This window comes from Podarcis gaigeae (assembly GCF_964106915.1).
Source record: "Podarcis gaigeae genome assembly, chromosome: 12".
In the NCBI taxonomy this organism is placed as follows: domain Eukaryota; kingdom Metazoa; phylum Chordata; class Lepidosauria; order Squamata; family Lacertidae; genus Podarcis; species Podarcis gaigeae.
The window spans coordinates 22,626,766-22,651,984 of NC_139688.1; the positions used below are offsets into that span (position 1 = coordinate 22,626,766).

A 25,219-nucleotide genomic window follows, 5' to 3' on the forward strand; every position below is an offset into this window, starting at 1 on the left:
GTCAAAGGGGAACTGAAGATTAAAAGATAAATTGATCTGAGGCTCTATAGGCAGCGTTACATGATGGATAATGGGCAAAGGGCCATGTTTAAAAGTGCTTGACATAAAGTTAACATAAAAAGGAAGTCGTACTACATTCCCCATGTCAGCAGCATTCCTTTCTAGTAGTTAGCACATTAAAACTGAAAAAGATTATCCGTAGTCCTTGTGAAATGCACATTCCTTACAGGTGGACATTTATATCAGTTTCCTCCCCAAGGTGAAAGGTTATCTGTGGTCATATTAGCAAACAGCTGCTTATGATCTGAGTTGTATACTACTCTTGGAAAGGCAAAAATCTCCTGATGCATGCTAAATGAAACCATGTGCCCTTGATGTTCTGCTTCCAGTATGTCAAAAGTTCAAAGAATGAATATACTTAGCTTTTACACACACACACACACACACACACAGAGAGAGAGAGAGAGAGAGAGAGAGAGAGAGAGAGAGAGGCAACTAGTGCAGCCCATCAGTATCACTGATTAATCTGGCAAAGTGAAAACACAACATTTGAGATTTTGCTAGAACACTAACCTGGCACATTTCTATTCCTAATACTCCTCATTTTAGATACAAGGTTTGCGCAAGAACAATGAACTTGGTTTGAACTTTAAAGCAGGATATTATGCATTTAATTAAGCGTATCCAACTTTTAAGATGGATACATTGGGATTTATGAAGACCTTTAATCTCAAAATGCAGAAGATGAGAAATGGCAAAGCAATATTTTGCAGCCTCCAAGGAATTCTCAGTTATCCGGACATAGAAAACATACAACGCAGAGGAAATTCTCTGAGTCGCAGAGTCTCTTCAGATTTTCTCAGCCATTGAAGCCTCCTCTCTTGCTGCTCCTTTGCAATGTCTAAAACAGCTCTCAGAATTTTCCATGTCTCTTTGAGATAAGAGCTCCAAGAATACATATATGAGCTGGCTTTTACCAAGTCACACCATTGGTCTACCTACTGGGAGCAGGGTCTACAATGACTGCATTCACATGTAATAACTTATTAGCCCACGTCTTTCCTCCCATTGCAGGAGTAGCTAAACGAACTAGGAAGGAACTAGATCAGATTATGCTATGTCTGCATTCAATCATGTTTAAGAGATCAGGAGCAAGACTGCAGGATTGCACCTGGTTAAGGTTACATCCACACAATACATTTAGGGCACTCTTATAACACCTTAACAGTCATGACTCTACACACACACATACACACAAAGAATTCTGTCAAATCTAGCTTGTTAAGGATGCTGAGAGTAGATCCTCAGAAAGCTACAATTCCAAACAACCTTAAACTACAGTTCCCATGAGTCTTTGCCTTGACAGTCATAATGGATTTATCTATGGTGCAGGTGTAGCTAAAGATATGCCCCTCCATTGCATACTGGTTCTGTAATAGCTATTCCCTTTCATTACAGTGGTACCTCGGGATGCAAAGAGGATCTGTTCTGGAGCCCTGTTCACATCCTGAACGCAACATAAGTCACGACGGCGCGTCTACGCGGGTCACATTTTGTCACTTTCACGCATGCGCGTAATGTCATTTTGAGCGTCTGCGCATGCGTGAGTGGCGAAACCCGGAAGTAATGCGCTCCATTACTTCTGGGTTGCCACAGAGCGCAACTCGGAAGCGCTCAACCCACATTCGAAGCACATTCAACCCGAGGTATGACTGTATTTTAAATGCTACCTCCCTTGCATTCCTCAATGTATCCCTTCAATAATCATCATCATAGTCAAGAGGAGGAGGGTTTAAAAAGCCCACAACTCATCTTCATCAAGTAATTAATTTTTTATCTTTCCTGCTTGTTTATAGAAATTAAGTTGCTGCAAAAGTTTTAAAACAACCTTATGATCTACTTTTCCATTCTGATGAGATATGCATCAAATATTTCATTCAGGATTATTCCTACTTAATATAGAAGTTATCAAAACCAATGAGGGAGAAAAAGATAAAATGCAGCTGTGCTTTAATATTTTACAGCATCACACTTGTACATCTGATATACACTCAATCAAGCTTAACCTTATTTAATGCCCTTGACAAATATCCCCTCAGAATTTTTAAGTACATCAGGCAAACACATAAAATATTGACGCAAAAACTTCCCACCACCAACCCAAAGGGGGCAGGGAGAGATTGATTGATGGATTGATTGAGATTTGGTCCAAAAATGTTGCCAGCAATGTTTTTATAGGCTTTATTTGTGCTCGTAGACAGCGGCAGAACTCACCCCAGTAACCTTTAAAATTGCTCTGCATGTGGAAAACAGCACTGGGCAATAAACACAAGCAGGAAAGCTACATGTTTACTAATAAAAGCCAAACTTTGCATCTTGAGTAGAATGTCATGATAAATACACACAAAGGAGTGTTTGTATCATGGGCTAGGAGTTGGGCTACGAGTGGGTTAGGCTGGGTTAGGAGTTACACCCAGCTATCATCATTAACCACATTTATATCCAACGCTTCCCTCTCTACAGGGCCCCCGGTGGCATTCATGGTTCTGCTTTGTAAATGGAGTGATAGGGACTAGCCAAGGTCAACCAGTTTCATTAATGCTGCAGATTTTAGTCTGGGCCCCACTGGCTGTAATCTAACACTCTTAAGAACTACAGTACTCTGATTCTCCTCTGCCTGAGCTCTAGGGAAAGGGAATGGTTTGTTGGTTTGTTTGACATCTTCCACACACATATCCAAAGGTGATGTACAAATCGCTATTTAGAAAGCAGCTAAGACAGCATAGTGCTGACACTAGAGTCTTGGGGGTGTAATAGGAGGAAGATTTGGGGCAGTGCAATAAAAGTCATTAGGAATTCCTTAATCAACTCCACTGGATGCAGGAGTGGGGAACTTGCGGCCCTTCAGAGGTGGCTGGACCAGAACTCCCTTAATCCCTGGCCATTGGGCATGTTGGCTGGGGATGATGGGAGTTGTAGTTCAGCAACATCTGGAGGGCCACAGGTCCCTCCCCCACAGTAGTCCCAACCTTATCGTCAAGGCTTCAGTCCCATCCATACTTACCTGGGAGTAAGTCTAATTTGAACTCCCTGGGCCTTGCTTTTGAATAGACATGTGCTCCAAGTAACTTCTAGGTGACCACTGAAACCAGCACATACAAGTGCAAGAACTATGAAGTAGCAGCAACATCCCAAATGCTACCTTTAGGGTGCATTTCTACATCTCCTACTAAACATGAGGAAGAACCTTCTGGCAGAAAGAGCTTTTTGACAATGGAACAGAGCTGGTGGGCTCTCCTTCCTTGGAGGTTTTTAAGCAGAGGTTGGATGGCCATGTATGATCTAGTTGGGCTTCCTGCATTGCAGGGGGTTGGACTAGATGACACTAGGGGTCCCTTACACGTCTATGATTCTATTATTCCATCTCAGGAAGAACAGGTGTTTTTTGTAATAATAATACTAATAAAACTAAAAGTGACAAAACGCTTGAGGTTTTGTCCTAGAAGGCACCTAGAAGGCAGCAACAACAGACAAAGCAACTGGAAAAGGCAAAGAGATAACCATGAGGCTGATTTGCCCCAAACCCATTGTTAGGATGTATACTAGCACCAATATTTATGGGGGGTTGTATTTTGCAGCAAAAGGTGACATTTCAGAAAGCATTCAGTAAAATGTTAGCTAAAAAACAGTGCTCAGATCCGTTTTTGCCAAAGAATCAGGTCGCCTTCCCTGCTTTTGGCAAAGGATTTGCCAAGGAACCCATTTTCTGGGTTCCTCATGTTGCTGCAGACTGCAGCAGCTACTTATAAGAGGCAACCAGAAGGCACTTTCCTGTAAGATGCAAAGTGCAATCCCCACCCACATCTCTTGGCAAGGGCTTTGCCGAAAAGAATAATTCTCAATATTGCAGCAAAGGGTGCAAAATTGCTCAGCACTTTCCTTTCACCACTCACAGTGCAATCCTAACCATGTCTACTCAGAAGTCAGTCCTACTGTATTCAAATGGGGGTTTATTCCCAGGTAAGTGAGGTTAGGATTCCAACCTTAGCCAATTTCTCTTGCTACAAAAGCCCAGTTAAGATGTATAATCTGTTCTCTTAAGAGCTGAAGGATATCACAGAGCTAGTTTTAAGCATTACTATAAATAAAGCTTAGCTGAATCATGTGAAAAATAAATAAATCCATGTTTGCTCTTTCTGTAAGCCAGCCTAGAAATTCTGAATCGAAGGGAGATATAAAAACTTTATAAAAGTTCAACTGAGACCTATCTTCATATTCCTTCCCTTTCATATGCAACTTAGCCCTCTTGCCAGACACTCCCAGAAGACAGGGAGGAAACAGGATTGGCATGCAACTGACCACCTATTATTACATGAATTATTGTCAGATATGTCATGCTGCTCAGGGAATTGGCTTGCCATGGATTTAACACAATTGCCTTTAAAAACCATACACTTTTCATTAGCTATTAAGTTTTATTTATTTTCAGTTTAAACAGAAACAAAGCAAATTGTAACGGACCCTGGTGGTCGAGGGTAAAAACCAAGCAGAAGAACTATGAGTAACTTACTGAATACTTATAGAAACTTTACCTAACTTTGTTAAATCATAATAGCAAGATTGGGCACAGAGCTTCTCTACCTCACTCCTAGGCTTAGTTATTAGCCTCAGCAGGTCTGTAGCATCTTGTGGCGTGAAGTAACACTATGTGAATTAATACCAAGCACATCGTAAGCTCCAAACTCTAATATAGTATGATTTTTGGCCCTTAGAGTTTCACCTGCTTAAGCACCACAGAGTTTTGAAAATGACTCAAACAACTCTTACCTCCTCTGACAGCAGCCTCACACTCTTTACCTTGGCAGCTCACACTGTCCAGTGACTCTCAACACACACTTCTGGGGGGATCTCTCTGCTTTCTGCATCTCCAAAGAAATCTGCCAGACTCCAACCATGGAAGAGGACGCCAAGAGGACGTTAAGAAACAAGCATGCATTTGCAAAATTAAGCCTCTGTAGAAAAAAACAAACACAGAACTATATACATAGATTGCCATATGGCTGTGACCTTTGCTCAGTGAAAAATACTACAACTGAGTACAGAGTATTTGAAACAGTGCTATTTGTCAATATCCCTTACATAGGGTAACAGTGACAACATTCAGAAGCCACGCTAGACCTTGGGCTTGTACGACCCCTCTCCTTCTCCAGTGTGATCCTAAACAGAGGGTTCCACTTTCAACTGACTACAGTTTAGCATGACATCCAAGACCAAACATCTGGTTAATGTTAACTACAATTTGTTTAAACAAGACAGATTTATAACCAAGGGTTTGAAGTTGACTTGATTAAAACCAACCATAGTTCACATCGTCGGATTCAGACGATACAAGTTTAGTTAAGTAAAAAAAAATGAAATTTCTGTCCAAAGACACCACAAGCTGTAACCAATGGGTGGTTGTTGGCTTATTGAAATAGGGGAAACAAAGCACAAGCCAGGATTCAGACATAACGCTAAGCAAAAACCATGCCTTAGCTCACAGCAACGCAGTAGCACGAGAAGCAGGGTAGCAGCAAGGCACCTTAAATTTTAGCCCTGTGCAGAAGCTCTATGTGTTGTTAAGCTCAACTGCGCTTTACAGTGACTTGTGAACTAAGGACAAAGCTATCTATGGTGACTAGCCATGACGGCTATGTCCTCCTGCCACTGCTGGAAGCCATATGCCTCTGTGTACCAGTTGTTGGAATCAAGTGAAGAGTGTGCTGCTGCATTTAGGCCCAGCTTGCAGTGTTCCCATAAGCATCTGGTTGGTCACTTTGAGAAGAGGATGGTGTACTAGATTAAACCCTGGTCCAATCCAGTAGGGCTCTTCTTATGTTCTTATCTACAAATCCCCCCCCCCCCCGGATTGTAGTCCAATAATGCTGGGAACCCAAGGTCAGGGGAAAGTGGTTTTTAGCATGATACGTGAAGCAGGCCAGTGAAAGCATTGCAGGCCCTTCACCATACCCATGTCTTCCCTAATTTTCTCACCCTGACTTTTAAGTGTCACCAGAAATCCCCAGGTAATTAGCAAATGTGAGACTTACAATGCAACGCAGCTCCCTTTTGACCTTTCCCATTCACAACAATCCTACTAAATTTTGTCTGCTTAAGGACATTACTCATCTCAACTTCTTTTAAAAACCTAAAAGTGATTCAAACAAATGTTCTTCAGTGACACACAAATGTCTATTTTTGACTCCATTTTGATCAATCATAGTAGCTGGGAACTTCAATGCAGTTTTAAAGATGTAGGGCTATAGAATCATAGACCTGCAGAGTTGCAAGGAATCTAGTCCAATACCCTGCAATGCAGGAATCACAGCTAATGGTTGGTTGGGTGCCAAGAGGCACTAGTGGAAGAAGTTCTGGCAGTAAACTGCAGCACAAGAGCAAGAAGAAATTTCTATGTGACATTGTGCAAGAAAGTGGGTTGTATCCAACTAAGTTCTAGTCAAAGTAGACACATTAAAACGAATGGATCTAAGTTAACCAAGTGAAGTAGGTTAGGCTGAGAGGCAGTGAATAGCCCAAGATCACCCAGTGAGCTTCCTGGCTAAGTGAGGATTTGAAACCTGGTTTCTTAGGTCCTAGTCTGACATTATAACCACAACACCAAACTGACTCATGTGTAAGAACTAAGCACACTTTCAACTCAGTTCTGTGTTAATAAATATTGTGTGCCAAGAAGGAAGAAAATGAAAGTTTAGGTGTTAAAATTTATGTGCAGCAAGCTATCACATAAAGTACAAGGGCAGTTTAATTGCCTTCATTGAGATTAGCTGCTGCTGTACTATGCAATAGCTATTTCTCAAAAGTTGAAAAGCATTTTTCTCTCCTAAGGATTTGCCAAGTAAAAAGCAGTTTGTCTGGAAAGATCAAACACATGCTGCACATTGAAAGCACTACCTTCCAGACAGCTATATCACAACTTCTGGTAGTTGGGCCTCCTAAATAGTTTTTCTCTAATTGGCAAGTGAAGTGAAGCAAACCAAGGGAAAAGTCAGAGTGATTGCATCACAACAGAAGCATAAATGCAAGAACTGCAAAGTAGTTTATGCTGTTGTATCCATGAGCCTTTAAAAAGTAAGGTCTATGGCTTTTTGTACCTTCTATTTCAGTCCAATAACTCAAGTGTTTCTTCAGGCAAGTGTTCTACTTTGTGCAGGATGCTGTCAAAAGCTTTTACGCCATTCAAGTAGCTACTGAATTCACTCTCTGATACATCTTACAATGCACGTAGAAGCTTCTTACATCTAGACGCTCTATACCATAACAGTATTTCCTAAAGCAATTAATAAATGCCCCGGTATTAATAAAGACCCATTCTTACCATCCTTCACTTTAGTCCTAAATTATGCAACAGCCCTGCCATTTGCACAGTACAACTCCAAAGAGTTTTATTTGTAGTCACTCAACTTGCTTCAATACAGAGTTTCTACTATTTCCAGAACTAGCTATTAACTAAAGATACCCAAGGTGGGTTATTTGCTCTGAACAAGAAGCATGCTCCTTCTTCCCATGGAGCCCCAAGGTTTATAAGAACTGCTTGAGCATGTCAAGTGACACGTTTCAGCTTTGTCAGAATGAGAGAGGGGAGTTATTTAGGTACAAGGAGAAGAGGCTCATTAATAGGGGTTGTCAACACAGCGTCCTCCAGATGTTATTTAACTTATTAGTCACAACCAGTATAGCCAATGATCAGGGATGATGGGGGCTGTAGTTCAACAAACATCTGGATTAGACTATTACCCAAGGCTTTTGATACATTTCAGGCTCTAAACCCCCATCCATTAGACGGAGGTAAATTACTCTGCTACCTAGAGATCTAATGTCATTAAGACAGATGAGAGAAGAGGCAAGTTACGTCACATTGGGCTGTTGAAGACACAGCACTATTCTCCTTTTAACTTTGGTAAAAGAATCCAGTGATGGCTTGCCACTGTTTCCCCTCTACTTGCAAAACTGTTCCCCTCTCAGAGGGAAAGTCCATCTATTTGCCACCCTCTCTCGAATGGCAAATGACAAATGACCTAGACAGCATCTTAAAAAGTAGAGACCTCGCCTTGCCAACAAAGGTCCGTATAGTAAAAGCTATGGTTTTCCCAGTAGTGATGTATGGAAGTGAAAGCTGGACCGTAAAGAAGGCTGATCCCAGAAGAATTGATGCTTTTGAATTATGGTGCTGGAGGAAACGCTTGAGAGTCCCATGGACTGCAAGAAGATGAAACCTCTCCATTCTTAAGGAAATCAGCCCTGAATGCTCACTGGAAGGACAGATCATGAAGCTGAGGCTCCAATACTTTGGCCACCTCATGAGAAGAGAAGACTCCCTGGAAAAGACCCTGATGCTGGGAAAGATGGAGGGCACAAGGAGAAGGGGACGACAGAGGACGAGATGGTTGGATAGTGTTCGCGAAGCTACCAGCATGAGTTTGACCAAACTGTGGGAGGCAGTGGAAGACAGGAGTGCCTGGCATGCTCTGGTTCATGGGGTTACGAAGAGTCAGACACGACTAAACAACAACTCGAACGGCATTAATGAAAACATTGAAACTAAATGTTAATCCAAGTCTCCCATTTTAAACAGGTTCAGAAACCCATTTTATCCCCAGTTCAGTTACTGGTTATAGCCCCTACACACACACACACTCATTCAATTGATAACATGTCCCCCAAATAAATCATTATGCAGAAGGACTTCATCTGTCCTGCAACTACCAGAAACCATTTTCATTGATTGCCTCCTTACTTATACGTACACAGAGAGAAACCATTTTTCTCCCATCCCAATCTGTTGAGACCTTTAATAGTTTTATAATGGTGATTTATAATTATAAATCTCTTGTGCCCTGTTCTTAATATTATTTTTGGATGATTAAATGAGCATGCCTCAGTTGCTTTATGGTTACAGCCAGATGTTTTGGACTATGATTCCCTTCAGCACCAGCAAGCAGAGGCATGCTGGCTGGGGCTCATAGGAGTTGTGGTCCAAAACTTCTGGGAGACACCAGGTTGGAGAAGGTTTAGTCATCAATGGGATGGTGCTCCAGTTCCTTGCTATTTCAGCTGTACTTTTCTATTACTTATCCACAGATCCACAGCCTCATTTAAGAGACGGGCACAACAGATACAGAGTGGTATTAAAATTGCCTGCTGTTTCCACCCTCTTCAATATAATTCCAGACACCATTTCGTCTCTCCCCACCCACCCCCCAGCTCAACTGCAACACGTTTTCCCCAAAATTCTCTCTATATCCCATGGTAAAGGTAAAGGTAAAGGACCTCTGAATGGTTAAGTCCAGTCAAAGTCGACTATGGGGTTACAGCACTCATCTCGCTTCCAGGCCAACAGAGCTGGGGTTTGTCCACAGACAGCTTTCCAGGTCATGTGGTCAGCATGACTAAACCGCTACTGGTGCAATGGAACACCGTGATGGAAACCAGAGTGCACGGAAACACTGTTTATCTTCCCACCGCAGCAGTACCTATTTATCTACTTGCACTGGCGTGATTTTGAACTGCTAGGTTGGCAGGAGCTGGGACAGAGCAACGGGAGCTCACTCCGCTGCGGGGATTCGAACCGCCGAGCTTCTGATCAGCAAGCCCAAGAGGCTCAGTGGTTTAGACCCATGGTAGTTCTGGGTCATCATCACAGCCAATTTAAAGCATGCATGCATGCATCCATGAAAGTTAAGAATTTTCGTCCCAATGCGTTATCAGAACGATGTAAAGGAACAAGCAGTTTTCTAATGCTGCCTGCATCTCTTTGAAATGGTTACGTTTAAGAAGATGTGCATTCTAGTATCAGTTCCCTGAGCCAGAGAGTATTACACGTCAATAGACCAAAAAACAACAACATTCTTTCTCTCCATTCTATAGCCATTTGGCAGCAAACAGTGAAGCAAATAAAGCGCCTCTATGGCAGATTCTTAGAGATAAGCATCTACAATATAAAACACTCCCCTTTAACTAGTACACTTTGCAACATGTGCCAAAACCTTCATAGTATTGTATAAAACAGAATACTTGGAGAAAATCATTGTTTCATGGCACTGGATCAGACTTCTTCAGATTTCCACAGCATCCTTATAAACTAACTCTTCAGCAGGAAGAACACTGTAAAAATTATCTTGCAAGTCTACAAAACAATTAAATCCACTTTTCTCATTTAACAGTACATAACTTCTTCCTTCGATTTATCAATCCACTTCTCTCTCTCTCTCTCTCTCTCTCTGATCCTCTACTGTTACATCCAGATTGATGCCATTTCTTGTTATGTTCATCTTCTGAGCCATTTAATCCTTAGGGACCATGCTGTGAAGAGACAAAAGCCCCACGGGAGCCCCTCCTGTGCAAAGGCTACAGCCGGAAGGAGAAGCTCAGAAGATAGGCCCTGAGCAAGAGAGAAAAACTGGAAGGGTCAGAGGGCTGCTTATTGGAAATATAGCTTCCAGAAGAAGGTTAATGGAGCAGGGGTGGGGAATATTCCAGCCCAAGGGGCCACATTCTTTACTGAGCAACCTTTCAGGGGCCACAAAGCCAACAGTGGGCAGAGCCAAGGATGTGATTCTTTGTACACTAGCAACCATGCAAAAGTCATGAGATTCCTACAAATACACAGCTCAAGCCTACCACAGTTCAAGAGCACATTTCATAAAATAAAAGCATGTGAAGAGGGAATAAAACAGGACCACTAATGGGTGTTCCCTGGGGGAAGCGTGGTATGATGACATTCCCAAGGGCCAGACAGAAAGGTGCAGAGGGCCACATTCAGCCTAGACCTGAGGTTCTTCACTCCTGTAGGCAGGCATGGGGAGTCTGAAATGGGGTGAGAGCGTGATTGACCATAGGTCAAGAGCAGAATCAGAAAACGAAAGTACAACAAAATAATTATTGGTTCTGAATTCCACTGTCAGCTCCAATGTGGCTCAGAGAGTCTGTCGACCTGCTGATGGTGAATACGGTTTTCCTTGGGTGGACATCTTTTGCATGCTGGGGTCCTGAGCCTACTATTACTACGCCTCCTGCTTCACACAATCTTGTGTGATATTGAACTGTCCCTTCTCGCATCTAGAGGTGACCTTAGCAACTCGACAGATGACAAGCGCGCTACTTGACAGTCAAGAGGGAGTTCACAAAATCCCGACATCATCACAAACAGCCTTGGCAGTTTCTCCTAACACCTCACAATGCCACATTTGACGCACACATCTTTTCCTGCCACTTTGTCCTGAAGTTACAGCCACAATCTTAACAGGACAAATATTTCAATTAAACGCCATCAACAATAGGAGAAATACATATGGGATTTTCAGCCGAGTAACATACAGCAAGGGCATATGTACTCTTTAGTCACAAATACTTCCTACCAGAGAGAAAATGTCCATGTAACACAGTGTGTGTGTGTGTGTGTGTGTGTGTGTGTGTGTGAGGTCTCCTAAAACACAGCAGCCAAGTGCAATTTTTTTCATCTTCAAATGACTCCATCTCATTTCAAAAGCAGTCTGTAGAAAAGGCAGTCAATTAGAAGTAAAGCAAATTAGAAGAACGATTTAGTACACACATCTGCAAAGATAAAAGGAGACTATTTTCTTTTGTAGGCACTGCAATGTTAAGACATACCACAGTAGACTGTTTCTGATAATATGACAGCTAATTTCTTCTAAATAGTCAATTAAAAATTAGATAATTTTAAAAATACAGCTACTCCAGCAGTTCTTAAAGGGTGTGGCATGCCATACTGGTGTGGAAGGAGAGAATGGCAAGCGTGACAGGAATATTCAAGGCAAATCAAAGAAACATTTGAACAATTCAGTGTAGTATATTACAGTATCAAAATATACTTTTATTTGCAGAATATAGACAGATAGATATTCGAAAAGAGAGCAAGAGCATCAAGTTATACTGAGAACAATCCTAGCTGAGATCCAGAATAGTTGACTGAAAAGAGTGCTGGAGAATAGCATTGGCTATTCTTCCGCAGTTCTCCATGACACATTGTTGTGAACAGCGATTATCAACTGACAAATATGAAAGATCAGAAAAGAGAAAGGCTTCTTTGTGTTGATGAGAAGATGAGAGTTTGTTGGTCTCAAACTAGACCTGATATAAATGAGATTGCCCAGCAAAAGGAAACTCACACACCTCAGTGAGTTTATATACATACTTAAGGTACATATGCAAGAAACTCATTTATAATTATATTTGGGGAATGATTCATGTTCCTATGTAGCTGCATTGTTTTATCCTTTCTGGATGTCCCAGGATCATATTATAAAGCAGTTGTGTTCTGTGTTATAACTCGAACACTGCTAGGAGTTGCTTCCTTCTGCCAATGTATGTCTTATCAATAAAAAATTCAGTGTGGCATGAGCAAATTTTTATTCTGAAAGTGTGGCCCAGGGGGAAAAAGTTTGAGAACCACTTAGCTACCCTAATGCCTCATTTTTCTTGTAGCAGAAGCTTTAGGAGTTAGGAGAATGCCTTGATCTCTGTTTTACACTAAGAATTGAAATATACTCATCTTGAGCGTGCAATTATATAACTGTTCCATGGACTACGAGTGATGAACTGTCAAGAGGTGACCTTGGAGCAGGATTAAGTGTTTCACTTCATGTTTGCTTTACCAAATATGGTTTGGTGGTGGGGGGAGGCGGTGTTTTGAGACCAAATGCACCATTACCACAGAATTGCATATTAGACATTCTATGGTAAAAGTGAAACTAAAGGAAGAAAATGTATTAATATGTTGTCAGAAAGAATTAGGAAGTTAGGCATTAATCAGTCACAGGAAACGCAAATAAATTTTATCTTTGGTTAAACGCAGACCCCGAAGTTGCTTGCCGAAAGGGCAGTGGTACAAATTGACCTCTGTTTCACCTGCCTAGCAGCCTGCAGTGAGTCTTGCCACTGTGACCATTTCACAGTGAAGTTCCTATGAAGAGCCTGGCAGAGGAGTGTAACAGGTGCTCATGAATTCTGAGATGAAGTAGGGTGCCTTGGAGGGCTCTTGGGCGACAGTACAAAGCGGCAAGAGTTGAACCAGGATCTTCTGAAGTGCTTTGTTATGCTTTAGCAATCCTAACATTTTTTAAAGAAAAATGTGTTGACAAGTATCTACTGAAATAAACAAAAAAATTAACCTCTCTAAGCTTGCCATACAATGCCAAAGAGAGAGGATGGATGAAATGAGAGCAAGCCCCAGAATGAGGAGAGGGCAAAGGGCCAAGCTTGTAATCAAAGGGAATGGTTTTCCCTGGAAAACAATCCCTTTTTATTTCTTCCCACCTACAAATCAACTTTTAAAAAGTTCCTAGCACAAATGCCCCTGGACCTATTTGCCTGTAATTCAGCAGGTTTCTCGCCAGGGCACCCCTTTCATGCTTGCAATTTGCAGAACAATTGTCCACAAAACACGAGGAACAGATTCGTTTATTCCTTTTCCCACACACACACTTATCCTCAGACTGCAATTGCTGCCTTTGCAGGAAAAATGCTGTAGTCATCCTTCTGAAACTTGGCAGGGTTGGCAACCTTAGGGTTGCAAATTTCATCCAATTCTGACCCAAAATTAAAAAGCTATATGGGTTTTTTTTTAAAAAAGAAGAAATTTTTAAGGCTGCCCAGCACAAAAACACCTGGACATATTTGCATCTGGATTTGGCAGGCTTTACACATTTTGGAAGAGTTAGTATATCTGCACATTTCACCTTCTTCTGTTAAAAGGAAATGAAGTTATAGCCATTCTTTTACTTCCTGGTAGTCTATGGGGGAGAAATGGAGAAGACTTGAACTAATTTCCCAGCCCATATGACACTCAACAATGGGGGGGTGCTTTATATGGTACCAAATTGGGGTACAAATCAGATCTGTGGCCGTTGCATACCTTTAGATAACTTCATCTGTTTGTTACGATTTCCAGTATACAACCTTCAATTTGCATTAAACTGACCACTATGTTCACTGGCCTGGGTGGTGATGATGGTTGCTATCAAAAAAGGGGATCCACTGCAGCACATGATCTACATGCCCATGCTAGTTGTCTGTAAAAATTTATAAGTCAAATTGTACAAATTGTTTAAGTGATTGAAATTTATTTCTTAAAAAATATACAGTATATCAATCCCACGCTTCTCATAACTGTCAGTCCAAAGGTGGGTTGCAGTGTTGCATCCTGCATGTTCTTAATAAATCTACTTCTTTAATTAAACATAGTCAATCGTATTCCAATCTTACTTCCTCTTACCTCTTGCCTTAGGCTTCTCCCTTGAGGGAGTTGGGTGGGTACAGACATTGAGCTGCCAGATTGGTCGCTCCACACACTCATCAAATCTTTCCCCACCAGGTTCTCCAAAGAATCCTGTCAATTCAGTAATTCAATCTTTTGTAAATACTTTTAAGGCAGTGGCTATGGTGGGGCAACCAAAAACCAATTCACTTTGTTTTAGGTCACATTTTGGGAACCTTTGGCCCTCCAGAGGTTGCTGGACTACAATTCCCATCAGTCCAAGCAAGCATGGCCAGGGATGATGGGAATTGTAGTTCAACAACATCAGCAGGACCAAGGGCTCCCCATACTTGCCTTTGTAGATGGAAGTTCCATTTAGCTATTCTGGATCATAGCAGTGGAGATGTACTCTTTCATTCTGGGCTGGTGCCAGGCAAAATCCAACTTGGTAGGATTTCCAGTGGCAATATTAGGCAACAACTGTACAGTCTGCAGCAGGTGGCTGCAAGCAGCCCACCATTTAAACTGTCAAAAAGCAGTCTGGGAAAGACAAACAGGCTAAGCATGGCAACTCAGAGCAGGGGTTAAGCACCTGTGGGGCCTTCAGCAGCTGCCAAAGGATGTATGGTTTTGACAGTAGGCCTGCCTTCATGATTTTCTCCCCCAACCCATTCAAAAGCTGTCTAACACAGCAGCCATCACCACATTATTAGTTTGTCCATTCTTACTTCTATAAACATCCACTGTGTTTACCCTTTTAGCGAAACCTTTGGGCTACATGCAATGAGATTAGTTCCTTTATAAAAACGAGAAAGAGAAATAGAGACTTGTTTAGAAACACATGAGTGAGGGAAGCTTTGGATTGTTCAGAAATGCAGCCTTTGGGACAGAGAAGTACTTTCAATTAGGAAAAGTGAACACGCACTGAAGCGAAGACCACAAACACTTGATCAGAGAGGGCCGTCAGGTCTCCCCCTTCCTACACCCGAAAAGGGTTGGGATTATGGGAAGCAGCACCCAATGAACTGCAAGGAGTTGTGGTTACAAAGCTGTGGAAGACCTGGCGTATTTGTATACATGAGCATTTGGATGTATCCACAAGATCCTGACCTAAGAACACCACCCCTCTGCACCATCATTTTAAAAAAACCGAATTACTCATTACAGTGGTACCTCAGGTTAAGAACTTAATTCGTTCCGGAGGTCTGTTCTTAACATGAAACTGTTCTTAACCTGAAGCACCACTTTAGTTAATGAGGCCTCCTGCCGCCGCTGCGCGATTTCTGTTCTCATCCTGAAGCAAAGTTCTTAACCCGAGGTAATATGTCTGGGTTAGCGGAGTCTGTAATCTGAAGCATATGTAACCTGAAGTGTATGTAATCAGAGGTACCACTGTATTATTATTTTTAAATCAAATGTCCCTGCCATTTGAAATGTGGCAGGTAGCTGCAGAAGGAAAGACCTGCTCAGTGGTGGCACCCTGACTGAAGAATGTCCTCCATGGGGAGATTTGCCTAGTGCCTACCTTGATGTTGTTTCAAAGCCAAACAAAGGATTTTATTATCTCAGGTTTCTTTACATTGCTTTTATGCCACTTTGCATTGGATTTTTCATTTTAGTTCCACCGACTCCTTTCCTTACATTGCCCTTTAATGGTGGTGTTTTAATGTTCTAGCTTTTAATGTTACCTTATTGTCATTTTGACTTTTTGTAAGTCGCCCAGAGAACAAGTAGAAGCAATGGGGTGTATAAAACAAAGACAGGGCAACTCCCTGTTTGTGCAGGGATTGCGTTTTGGGTCATGGTGTCTGTCAATAGTCACATGTAAGCCTGTTCCACCCCCTTCCAGGTCTGAAAACAACGCACATGTCCGTGGTCGCACATCAACTGGGCCCTTGCGAAATGGTTGCTGCCTGTGAATAGAATGCCCGTCACAAGTGAGGTGCAAAGCCCAACAAACCTGAAACTAAGTGGATATTTAAAGAATAAGAAGTTCTGCTGATAGAAAACTGTATTGTCACAGCTGCTGGGGGGCTATCCTATGTTAAACCGATTTCCTGCTAACCTTCCAGGATGGTTGGCTTATATTCCTGCCATTCTGTGTAGGGTACCTCGGGGCACAGTCATTCAGGGGAGTGTTCTGCTAACAAGGGTAGTGCTGAATTTAGCGACAGAGAGAAATAGAGCACTGAGTTCAGCTGAATATGGCTGAAATAGGGGAACAAGAAGTAAGGGTAGCCATTCTAGCCCATTAAAAAGAAGAAAAATCCATTTTAGAGTGATATCTTTACTAGGCCAATAAAAATGTGACAAAAGTTCCTACGGCTTCACCATCAGTCAACTTATTCCCTCTCTCCACTCCAAGAATTAGTATGCCATATAGCATGGACAGGCAAACTAAGGCCCGGGGGCCAGATCCGGCCCAATCGCCTTCTAAATCCAGCCCACGGACGGCCCAGGAACCAGCATGTTTTTACATGAGTAGAATGTGTCTTTTTATTTAAAATGCATATCTGGGTTATTTGTGGGGCCTGCCTGGTGTTTTAACATGAGTAGTATGTGTGCTTTTATTTAATAATAATAATAATAATAATAATAATAATAATAATAATTTATTATTTATACCCCGCCCATCTGGCTGAGCTTCCCCAGCCACTTTAAAATGCATATCTGGGTTTTTTGTGGGGCATAGGATTTCGTTCATTATTATTTTTTTCAAAATATAGTCCGGCCCCCCACAAGGTCTGAGGGACAGTGGACTGGCCCCCTGCTGAATATGCTGACCCCAGCCATATAGCCTAATAAAGCACTCTGGGGAACTTGAAAGCTTGGTGACATTTTGGTAGGCCTAAGAAAAGCAGAGTAGTAACAGTTGTGCTGCCTTGCTTCACACAGCTGTTGTATATTGGCAAACTGACAGATTTCTGACAGGAAGTCCCTCCCAGCCCTGCCTAGAAATGCCAGGAATTGAACCTGGGAACCTGCTCTACCACTGAGCTACAGCCCTTCGTTATTATACAGCTGCTGATAAATAAATGAAGTAGGTGAGCCAACATGAACATAACAATCCCTCAGCCCACACTCAACACAGTCTGGATCCCATCCACTTTCCTGTTTGGTCTGCCACTCGCCTCTTGGCAGAAATGCTCCTTCGTTCTGCAGTTTATCAAGCATGGGGCTGCCTTTGAACATAAATAGTTCAAAATACAACATACGCATTACTGACTAGGGGCAGGAAAAATGGAAGGCATCAAGTCAGTTTTTTAGAAGAAGACCTTGGTTCATTTCTGGGTACAATCTGAAAGGGTGGTAACAGGGCCTTTTTGTTCATGGCCTCACAGCTATGGGATGCAACAGAGTTAAAACAGGTTCTTTTTCTTGAGGTTTGTAAATAGGTTTAAATATTCAATTTTTTACTATGGCTTTTATCAGTTAAGAGTTAGATCTTTCTGATTTTAGTATGATTATATTAAGCTGGGAATTATCTAGCACTGGTACAGGTACTGTTTTGTCTTACTTTATTATAAGGTTTTGTTGTATTTTGAAAATAGAAAGCAGTTCAGTTTTTTGTTTGTTTCAGTTCACACATATAGTAAAGCCCTGTAGAATCTATAAATACCTTCTTACATATAAGCAAGCCCAAACCCTTATTTAATGGACAGCCATACACAAAATGAGCATTTGAATAAGAATATTTTAAAATGCAAGCTGTATTATGTTGGGTGATGTAAAAAGTGTATGAGATCAATTTGAAAAGTAAATTAAGAAGCTCAAGCTCCCTTAGATTTCCAGACTCTGATCAAGCAAGCCCATTTCACCTCCCCCTGCCAAAAACACTCCCAACAGACTCCACTGCTACCCTCTACAGCAGCCTTTCTCAAGCCTGGGTCCCTATATGTTCTTGAACTGCAACTCCCATCATCCCTGACCACTGACCATGCTAGCTAGGAATCATAGGAGTTGTAGTCCAACAACATCTAGGGACCCAAGGCTGAGAAAGGCTGCTTGACGGAGTATTCACCAATATTTCTAATCTGAAGGAAATAATTCTAGAACACGGAGACCCCCCCCCTTTCCTGATAAGCCATGCGAAGTTGTCAATGTTATTATTCTAAGAGCAATGATTCCAATAATATCCAATACGGCATTCTTAACAAAGACCTTTTGGGGTCAAAGCTACATGAAACATTTGTGTCTACACTCTTCTGTATTAGTGTTGTCAAATTCCAGCTCCAAGGATTTTATCCTACTCTACGTAGGTTTCTAAATGTGGTGGCAAGAATGCACATAGGCATAGACTAGGAAAACACACAGGTGTGTCACAGCAGTGTGTGTTTTGCATGCAAATTGTAACCACATACCATCGGGCAGTTCTACATTTTCCTTTTTTTAAAAGCCCTGCTTTGCAATCTGCCTCAGAGGCTCCTTTCTGTGTTCCCCCGTCATCAAGACATTAGGTAGGTGATAGCCAGAAATAGGGTCTGCATTATGGCTTTGTAACTCTCTCCCTGGGGAAGTTTGCCTGACCCTGCATTTGTTATCTTTTTAGCACCTGATGACGCCTGGAAAAAATAAGGAAAGGCTCATCACCTCTGTGATTTTAATCTCTGCTTTTATGGCTGAAGCAGTGACTGCGTTCTGCAAATGTTATCATTTTTGTGTATTGTAGTGAAGAGGAGAAACTTTCCTTTTGAGAGTTTATTTTTATGTTAACCTCCCCTAGGATACAAGTCAATGATTGCAAAATACCTAGTATGCTAGAAAGTACTACATATAAAAGGTATATATAGTCATACAGACATGCATCTCCTCCCAAATTTACCTAAGGAAACACTGATCTCCATTCTGTGAGGTGGCAGCAGCAGCAGCAGCAAACTCCTCATGCATCTTATAATAAGAAGGGTAATTTTGCACAATAAAGTATTTATGATTACAGAGCCTTCCAACCGTGGTGTACAGATGCAAACAATCTCTCAAGGGTAGCTACTATTTATTAGAGGCTAAAAAGGGGTCTCAAATTATAGGCAGGAAGTCATTGGAGTATAAAAAAGCAACCCAATTAAAAGGACACAGTATTATTTCACTATTCTTAGCATGCCTTTTCCCCATTTTCAGGTAACAGCCTGAACCAATCCCGTGCCCAGCGATTAGCCTGCTCGAGTTAATTAAAACAGTGTTAATCTCAAAAGGTACCTAAATTACCTCTCCTTCCCAAAAGGCTGCCTAGAACCAAAGGTTATAATTCCCATCATTCAGGCAACTGCTCCCCTGCATCAGACAAGGAACAAATCCAGAAGATTATCTGCCAATGCAAACTGCTGCTGTAGCAGGTCCTTCTGCAGAGCTCAGCATATATCCACGGGGCAAGAAGCAGCAGCATTTAACTCGCTGCAGTCGGAGCCAGCCACCAACTACAGAGCACAAGCGGTGAAGTTTGCCTAGGAGAAAGAAGTTTGGGCAACTTAATCCAAATCCCTTGCTCAAGGGCAACGCGAGCCAAACGCACAGCGGAATAAGCATTGAAGCGAAGGACTTGGTCCCAGGGAAAGATTATATATACATACACCTACAAAATAATGCATTTAGAATCCAAAGTCCAAGGTTGCCAGAACCCTGCTTGAAGCAGAAGACTGCAGCCCAGAGAGAAGGTGCATGTTCTATAGGTCTACTGGCTAGGAAGAATGCTCCAAGGTCACCACTGGCTCCCAAATTAGCCTCCTTGCAGATGATGGATGGGTGCAGAGGTGAAGAGGAAAGATTGGGAGAAAAAAGGAAACAGTGAATGATCCCAAGGTAATATCAGCAAAATCAGCATCACACTAGATGGCCACAACCATATCATGGAGGAACAGGGATGAGCAATGGAAATGCAGAGGTGCAATAACCAAATCTGAAACCCGGTTGACTCCTGGGTAGCAGGACCCACACATACCGCATTCTCCAACCCTTAGAATTCTGTCCTTCCAAAGTGCTAGTAAAGTTTGCCATGCAAAAAAAAAAAAAAAGTGTCTTTGAACAGAACAGAAACAGTCTCCCAGTCCTCACCACACAGTTAATATGTCAAGTCTCTTGTTATCCCACAACCAAGAATGCTCTCACAAGGGGATGGCTGGTTTGGGGAGATCAAGGAAAGTGGCACAAAAGAGTGACCAGTCCCCTTAATCCCCACCCCACCTCCATTTGTGTGGGTATCACCCACTGAACCACACACAACTCCATCCTACTGCACGTTTAAATGGAAGCAAATCCCAGTGTGTTCCATGGGATGTACTCCCACTTTTAAGTGCACAGAAGACTACAGCCTCAAAGTCTCCTTAACCGGACTTGGAAGAGCCTCCCTCCTGCTCCGAGAAATCCCCTTCCACACCCACGGGTGACATGTTCCCCACGCCCCCTTTAGCCAGTCTTCCCCAAAGCTTAGGGGACATGGAAACACAAGACGGCTTCTCATTATCCATAGGCGCAGGTGAAGTCCTTCCTCCAGTCGTCGAAACGAAAGACAAGAGAGCCTGGAGCCATTCTTAGCCACGCAGGAAGGTTGCGAGACGCGGGCTCAGTTCCGCAGCTGGTACTAACCGGGGCACCATTTACAGGCTAGAGGAAAGGGATCTATTTCTAAGGCGCGGGAAAGGTGAAGCAATAAAGAGAAGCGCGCCTCTGAGCATGTGCAGACTGCCGCCGAGTCATCCTAACCCAGAAACTATGAGGAGAGCAGATTATCTCACAGCAAACCATACGGCCTCCCCCACCCCACCTCACCCCCGGCTGCGAAGGCTAAACTTTCGGGGAGACTTACTTGCGCGCTTGAGGCTGCCTGTCCTTCCCGCTCCGTCGAGGTCTCTGGCGAGCGGGGAGCCCCTCGGCGAAGACATGCCTGGCCGGCCGGTGCCTCCCCTGAGGCGGGTGCCTCCTGGGCACGGGCACAGCGCAGCAGCTGCCCTGCAGCGGCAGAAGGAAAAAAAGCCGCCGGGCTCGGCTGGGGGTGCGGGTTTCACGCGCCTCAGCTGCCCCACCAGGACGCAGCAGCAGCAGAGTCAGGAGGAAGCAGAGGAGGCGGCGGCGGCTGTGTCCTTCCCTCCCCGCCAACGACTTTCAATTCACCTGCAAGCAGCCGCGCGGGCTGGAGCAGCGGCGCAGAGCTCTGCTGATAGGAGGCGCCTCAGCCCCCTCGCCTCAGCTCGGCCGGCCGGCAGGGGCGGAGCCGCACGCGCGCCAGAAGCCCCAGCGGCGCCTCCCTTTCGCCTTCGGAGCGCGCCCTCTGCTCAGGCCGCCGCTGCGCAGCTCTCCTCGGGATTGCAGGCATTGCGTCACCTCCATCCCCGCGCCAACCCCCCACCCCTTTCCGAGGGCGAGAGAGCGGCCCCGGGGGAAGGCGGGTCGGCGCCCAATCCCCACGCCTGGTGGCCCGGGAGCCGGCCTCTCTGGGAGGAAGGGGTCTTCTGGCTCCAAGTTCAGAGGAAGGGAGCTCAGCCGGCTGGTAATGGTGGAGGGCATTCGTAGCGAGGGAGTGGCCCGTCGGATGGAGCCTTGACCTCCTGACCTCCTTGCTGGACTTACAACACCCATCAGCCCCTGGTCATGCTGGCAAGGGGCTGTGGCGAGTTGTAGTCCAACAAGGGCTAGAAGGCACCATGTTGGAGATGGGATCCATCTAGTCTAGCGTCCTTATTCCTAGAGATGCTTCCATCCTGCGATGGAAGAGCTTCTGCTTTGCAAGCAGAAGGTTGCATGTTCAGGCTCCTCATCTCCAACTAAGGTTGGGAGAGACCCAAGAACATAAGAGCCACCTTGGATTAGGCCAATTGGCCCGTGTAGGCCTGTTTTCACAGTGGCCAGCCAGTGGGAAACTTGCAAGCAGGATTCGAGCACAAGAGCACTCCCCGCTCCTGTGGCTTCCAGCAACTGCACTGCTGCCCTTCAATTGTAGAACCAGAGCAGAGCCTTCATGACTAGTAACCCATCTCCTCCATGAATTTGTCTAATTCTCCTTTAATGCCATCTAGGTTGGTTGCCATTGCTTCCTCCTGAGTTTATGCACTGCCTGAAGGACTGCCTTTTATCAGTCTTGAATCTCCCAGCATCCCGCATCGTTGGATGTCCACAATCCTTCTTGGAATCCCTGAAGAGCAGCTGTCAGTTAGTGTGGGCAATGCTGAGCTGGCTGTACCAATTACTTGACTCAATATAAGGCAGTTTCCTATGTTCCACTGACCAGACTTTCTGCTGGTGATCAGCATGAAAAGGTCTCCTGGTTGTTGAGCCCAGTAAACAACTACAATTTAGAATATTTTACAAGAGGCAGAAACTTTTTGGACAGAGCAGGGATCTGGTTCCCAGGTTGAATCATAGCCAGACATCCTTCAGTCACTAGTCCACTAAATCCAGTTGCTTTTATTGGCTGCTCAGGGCTTATTCACTCTTCCCCTTGTCCCTCTGTTTCTGGTGGGGAAAACTGTGTTTTCTCCAGATTGAAGTTTGATTTAGACCCAGACCCAGTGGCCATCCAATGCACTCCTTCAGAGCATGCCATAAAAGTGGAGTGTGGCAAAGGTGGCTGGGGCAAGGGAACCCACGTTTTGGGGGGGGGGTTGGTATTGCTTACTACATAGTATTTTTTCATGTTGTGAACTGATTTGAGTTTTATTTGAAGAAAGGTTCATCTAAATCTGGTGGGTGGGGATAACACTGGTTACAATACTTGTACAGGAGTGTGTTCAGCTGCAAATAAGCTGCAGGGATTAACTGTTGCAGAAACTGAAGAGGGGCTTTGCCTCTGACTGCATTGTGCTCCCACACTTCAGTTCCCAAGTTTGGAACTCCAGCGCATTTAATTCTAAGAGGATTTATAAACTTGGGGAATCTCATGTCACAGAGAGCTGCCTTATCTCAGGTCAGACTGCCCACCAAGCCCAGTGTTGTCTACCCCAAGGACCACATTACCACATGGGGCAGCTTTCCAGGGGTCCCATACCAAGGAGCAGGCAGGGCCAGATGCAAAAGCGAGCAGAACAGTGTGTGAGACTCTTCAGTTTATGCTCACATCAGCATGCAAAAACCAAAAGTGGCCATTCCACATGCACAAACAAACACACCAGATCCTCCTACCAGGCAGGCAAGAGGCATTATCACAGTTCAAGGACTGGGAGAAAACACTCCAGGAAGGGGTCGCCTGGGGAGAGTCCTATGGGCTAAGCAGACAGACCAGGGAGAGGCATATTTTGCCCCAGCGGCTGAAGTTTGCCATCCCTGGTCTACCCCAAAAGGCAGTTGCTTTGCTGCACAGGTCTTCCTCATCACCTGCCACCTGGTCCTTTTAACTGGAGATGTCGAGAAAGGGCATGGGACCTTCTGTATGCCAAGCACCTGCCCTCCCACAAAGATAGGGTCAGTCCTCTAAAGTCTGTTTCCATTTGTTCCACTGCTGCCTCTTTATATGTGCTGGTAGTCATTCTGCTCTCCACTTGGGGTAGATGCTGAGGCTGCCCTTCCTTCAGTCGGGGAAAGACAAGCTGTCAGTTGCATCTGTCAGTTACAAGTAGTTGAGTTGTTTTCTGCAATCACATACAAAGGCTTCTTGGTCTTTCTCTTCTTCAAGCAAGACTCTGGCTGGTTTTAGTGGCAGCTGCTTCTTAGGTATAAATGCTCGAAAATACCCTGTCTCGCTCGTCACTCAGACATTGCCGACATGTAGAAATTAGTGTCTTATATGCTGCTTGAAGAAAATTAAACCTATAATGAGCAATTGTCTGAAGTCATTTCTGCTGAGATGCTTCAAACAGTGTGTGCAAGGAAGAGCTATGTGGGCAGTCACAGAGGCCTTTGTTCCACATGCTTCATCTAAAAGTGGAAGGAAGCAGATGTCAAACAGTAAAACGTTATCACAGAGTTCTATCATGATGGTGGCGATGTTGAAAAGAGGCACTACCATTAGCAGGCACCAGGCTCTCTCTCTCCAAAGGTTTTCACATTCTCAGGTGAGTCACCACCACAGGGCGGCAGCACAGGGCAACACAGGCTGAGCAACAAGACCAGATTGCCCAGGAGCCTTTCACTGTCTATGCCTAATTTAGCCCACTATTTAAGGGAAGATCCTTCGTGCCCAACACTTCAGTTTGCATCTTTCAAGGGGCCTTTCCCATATTATAACTTGAGAAATACAGTATATGGCATGAAATGGCACGTTTGCAAACACATGTTATCATATATGCAGGGCCTGCATCAGCATTGCGGGACACTAGCCGCAGCCCTGCACTGTCAACCCCCAGAGTCTCCAGGCTCTGCTCCCCCTCTTCCTCTTTGCTGTGCTTTTACTGCCTGTTCAACTGAAGGAGCATCTCCACCCCCATCATTCTGCCTAGACACTGAGGTCCAGCTCCGAGGGCCTTCTGGCAGTTCCCTCACTGCAAGAAGCCATGTTACAGGGAACCAGGCAGAGGGCCTTCTCGGTAGTGGCACCCACCCTGTGGAATGCCCTCCCACCAGATGTCAAAGAGAAAAACAACTACCAGACTTTTAGAAGACATCTGACTGCAGGCAGGCAGCCCTGTTTAGGGAAGCTTTTAATGTTTAACAGACCACTGTATTTTAATACTTTGTTGGAAGCTGCCCAGAGTTGCTGGGGAAGCCCAGCCAGATGGGCGGGGTATAAATAAATTATTATTATTGTTATTATTATTTATTATTATTCAACTATCCCCCTCTGAGCATGCAAGCAGGAACGAGAAAGAGAGAGAAGCACCTTTCACCTGCCTTGCCTTCTTCCTCAAGTGCAGAGAGAGGGGGCAAGGGAAGGAACAATAGATATATCTCTGAGAAAGAGGTGGGTTCACTCAGTTTAGGGGCACACTCAAGGAATCTTGCCTGCCCTCCGCTAGAAACAAACTACCCTGGAACCTACATCAGGGATTTGTGAATGGCTGCAGCCCCCTGGAGATTGCATGCCCAGTG

The 25,219-nt window shown here is 44.0% G+C and overlaps 1 protein-coding gene across 7 annotated transcripts in view; it reads right to left on the bottom strand.

Annotated features, from left to right (window-relative positions):
- KIAA1217 overlaps nt 1–21,551 on the bottom strand; it is a 363,096-nt gene extending 341,545 nt beyond the window's left edge. For 2 of the 7 annotated variants that reach the window (XM_083704593.1, XM_083704580.1), the window contains exon 1: nt 21,069–21,410. In XM_083704593.1, coding sequence (XP_083560719.1) covers nt 21,069–21,144 — 76 coding nt within the window. In that variant the 5' untranslated portion in view covers nt 21,145–21,410. Of the gene's footprint in view, nt 1–4,827; nt 4,997–21,068 lie in introns of those variants that run through there. The other 5 variants (XM_083704568.1, XM_083704576.1, XM_083704573.1 and 2 more) reach the window with 5 other exon arrangements.
- Between the last annotated feature and the right edge of the window lie 3,668 nt (nt 21,552–25,219).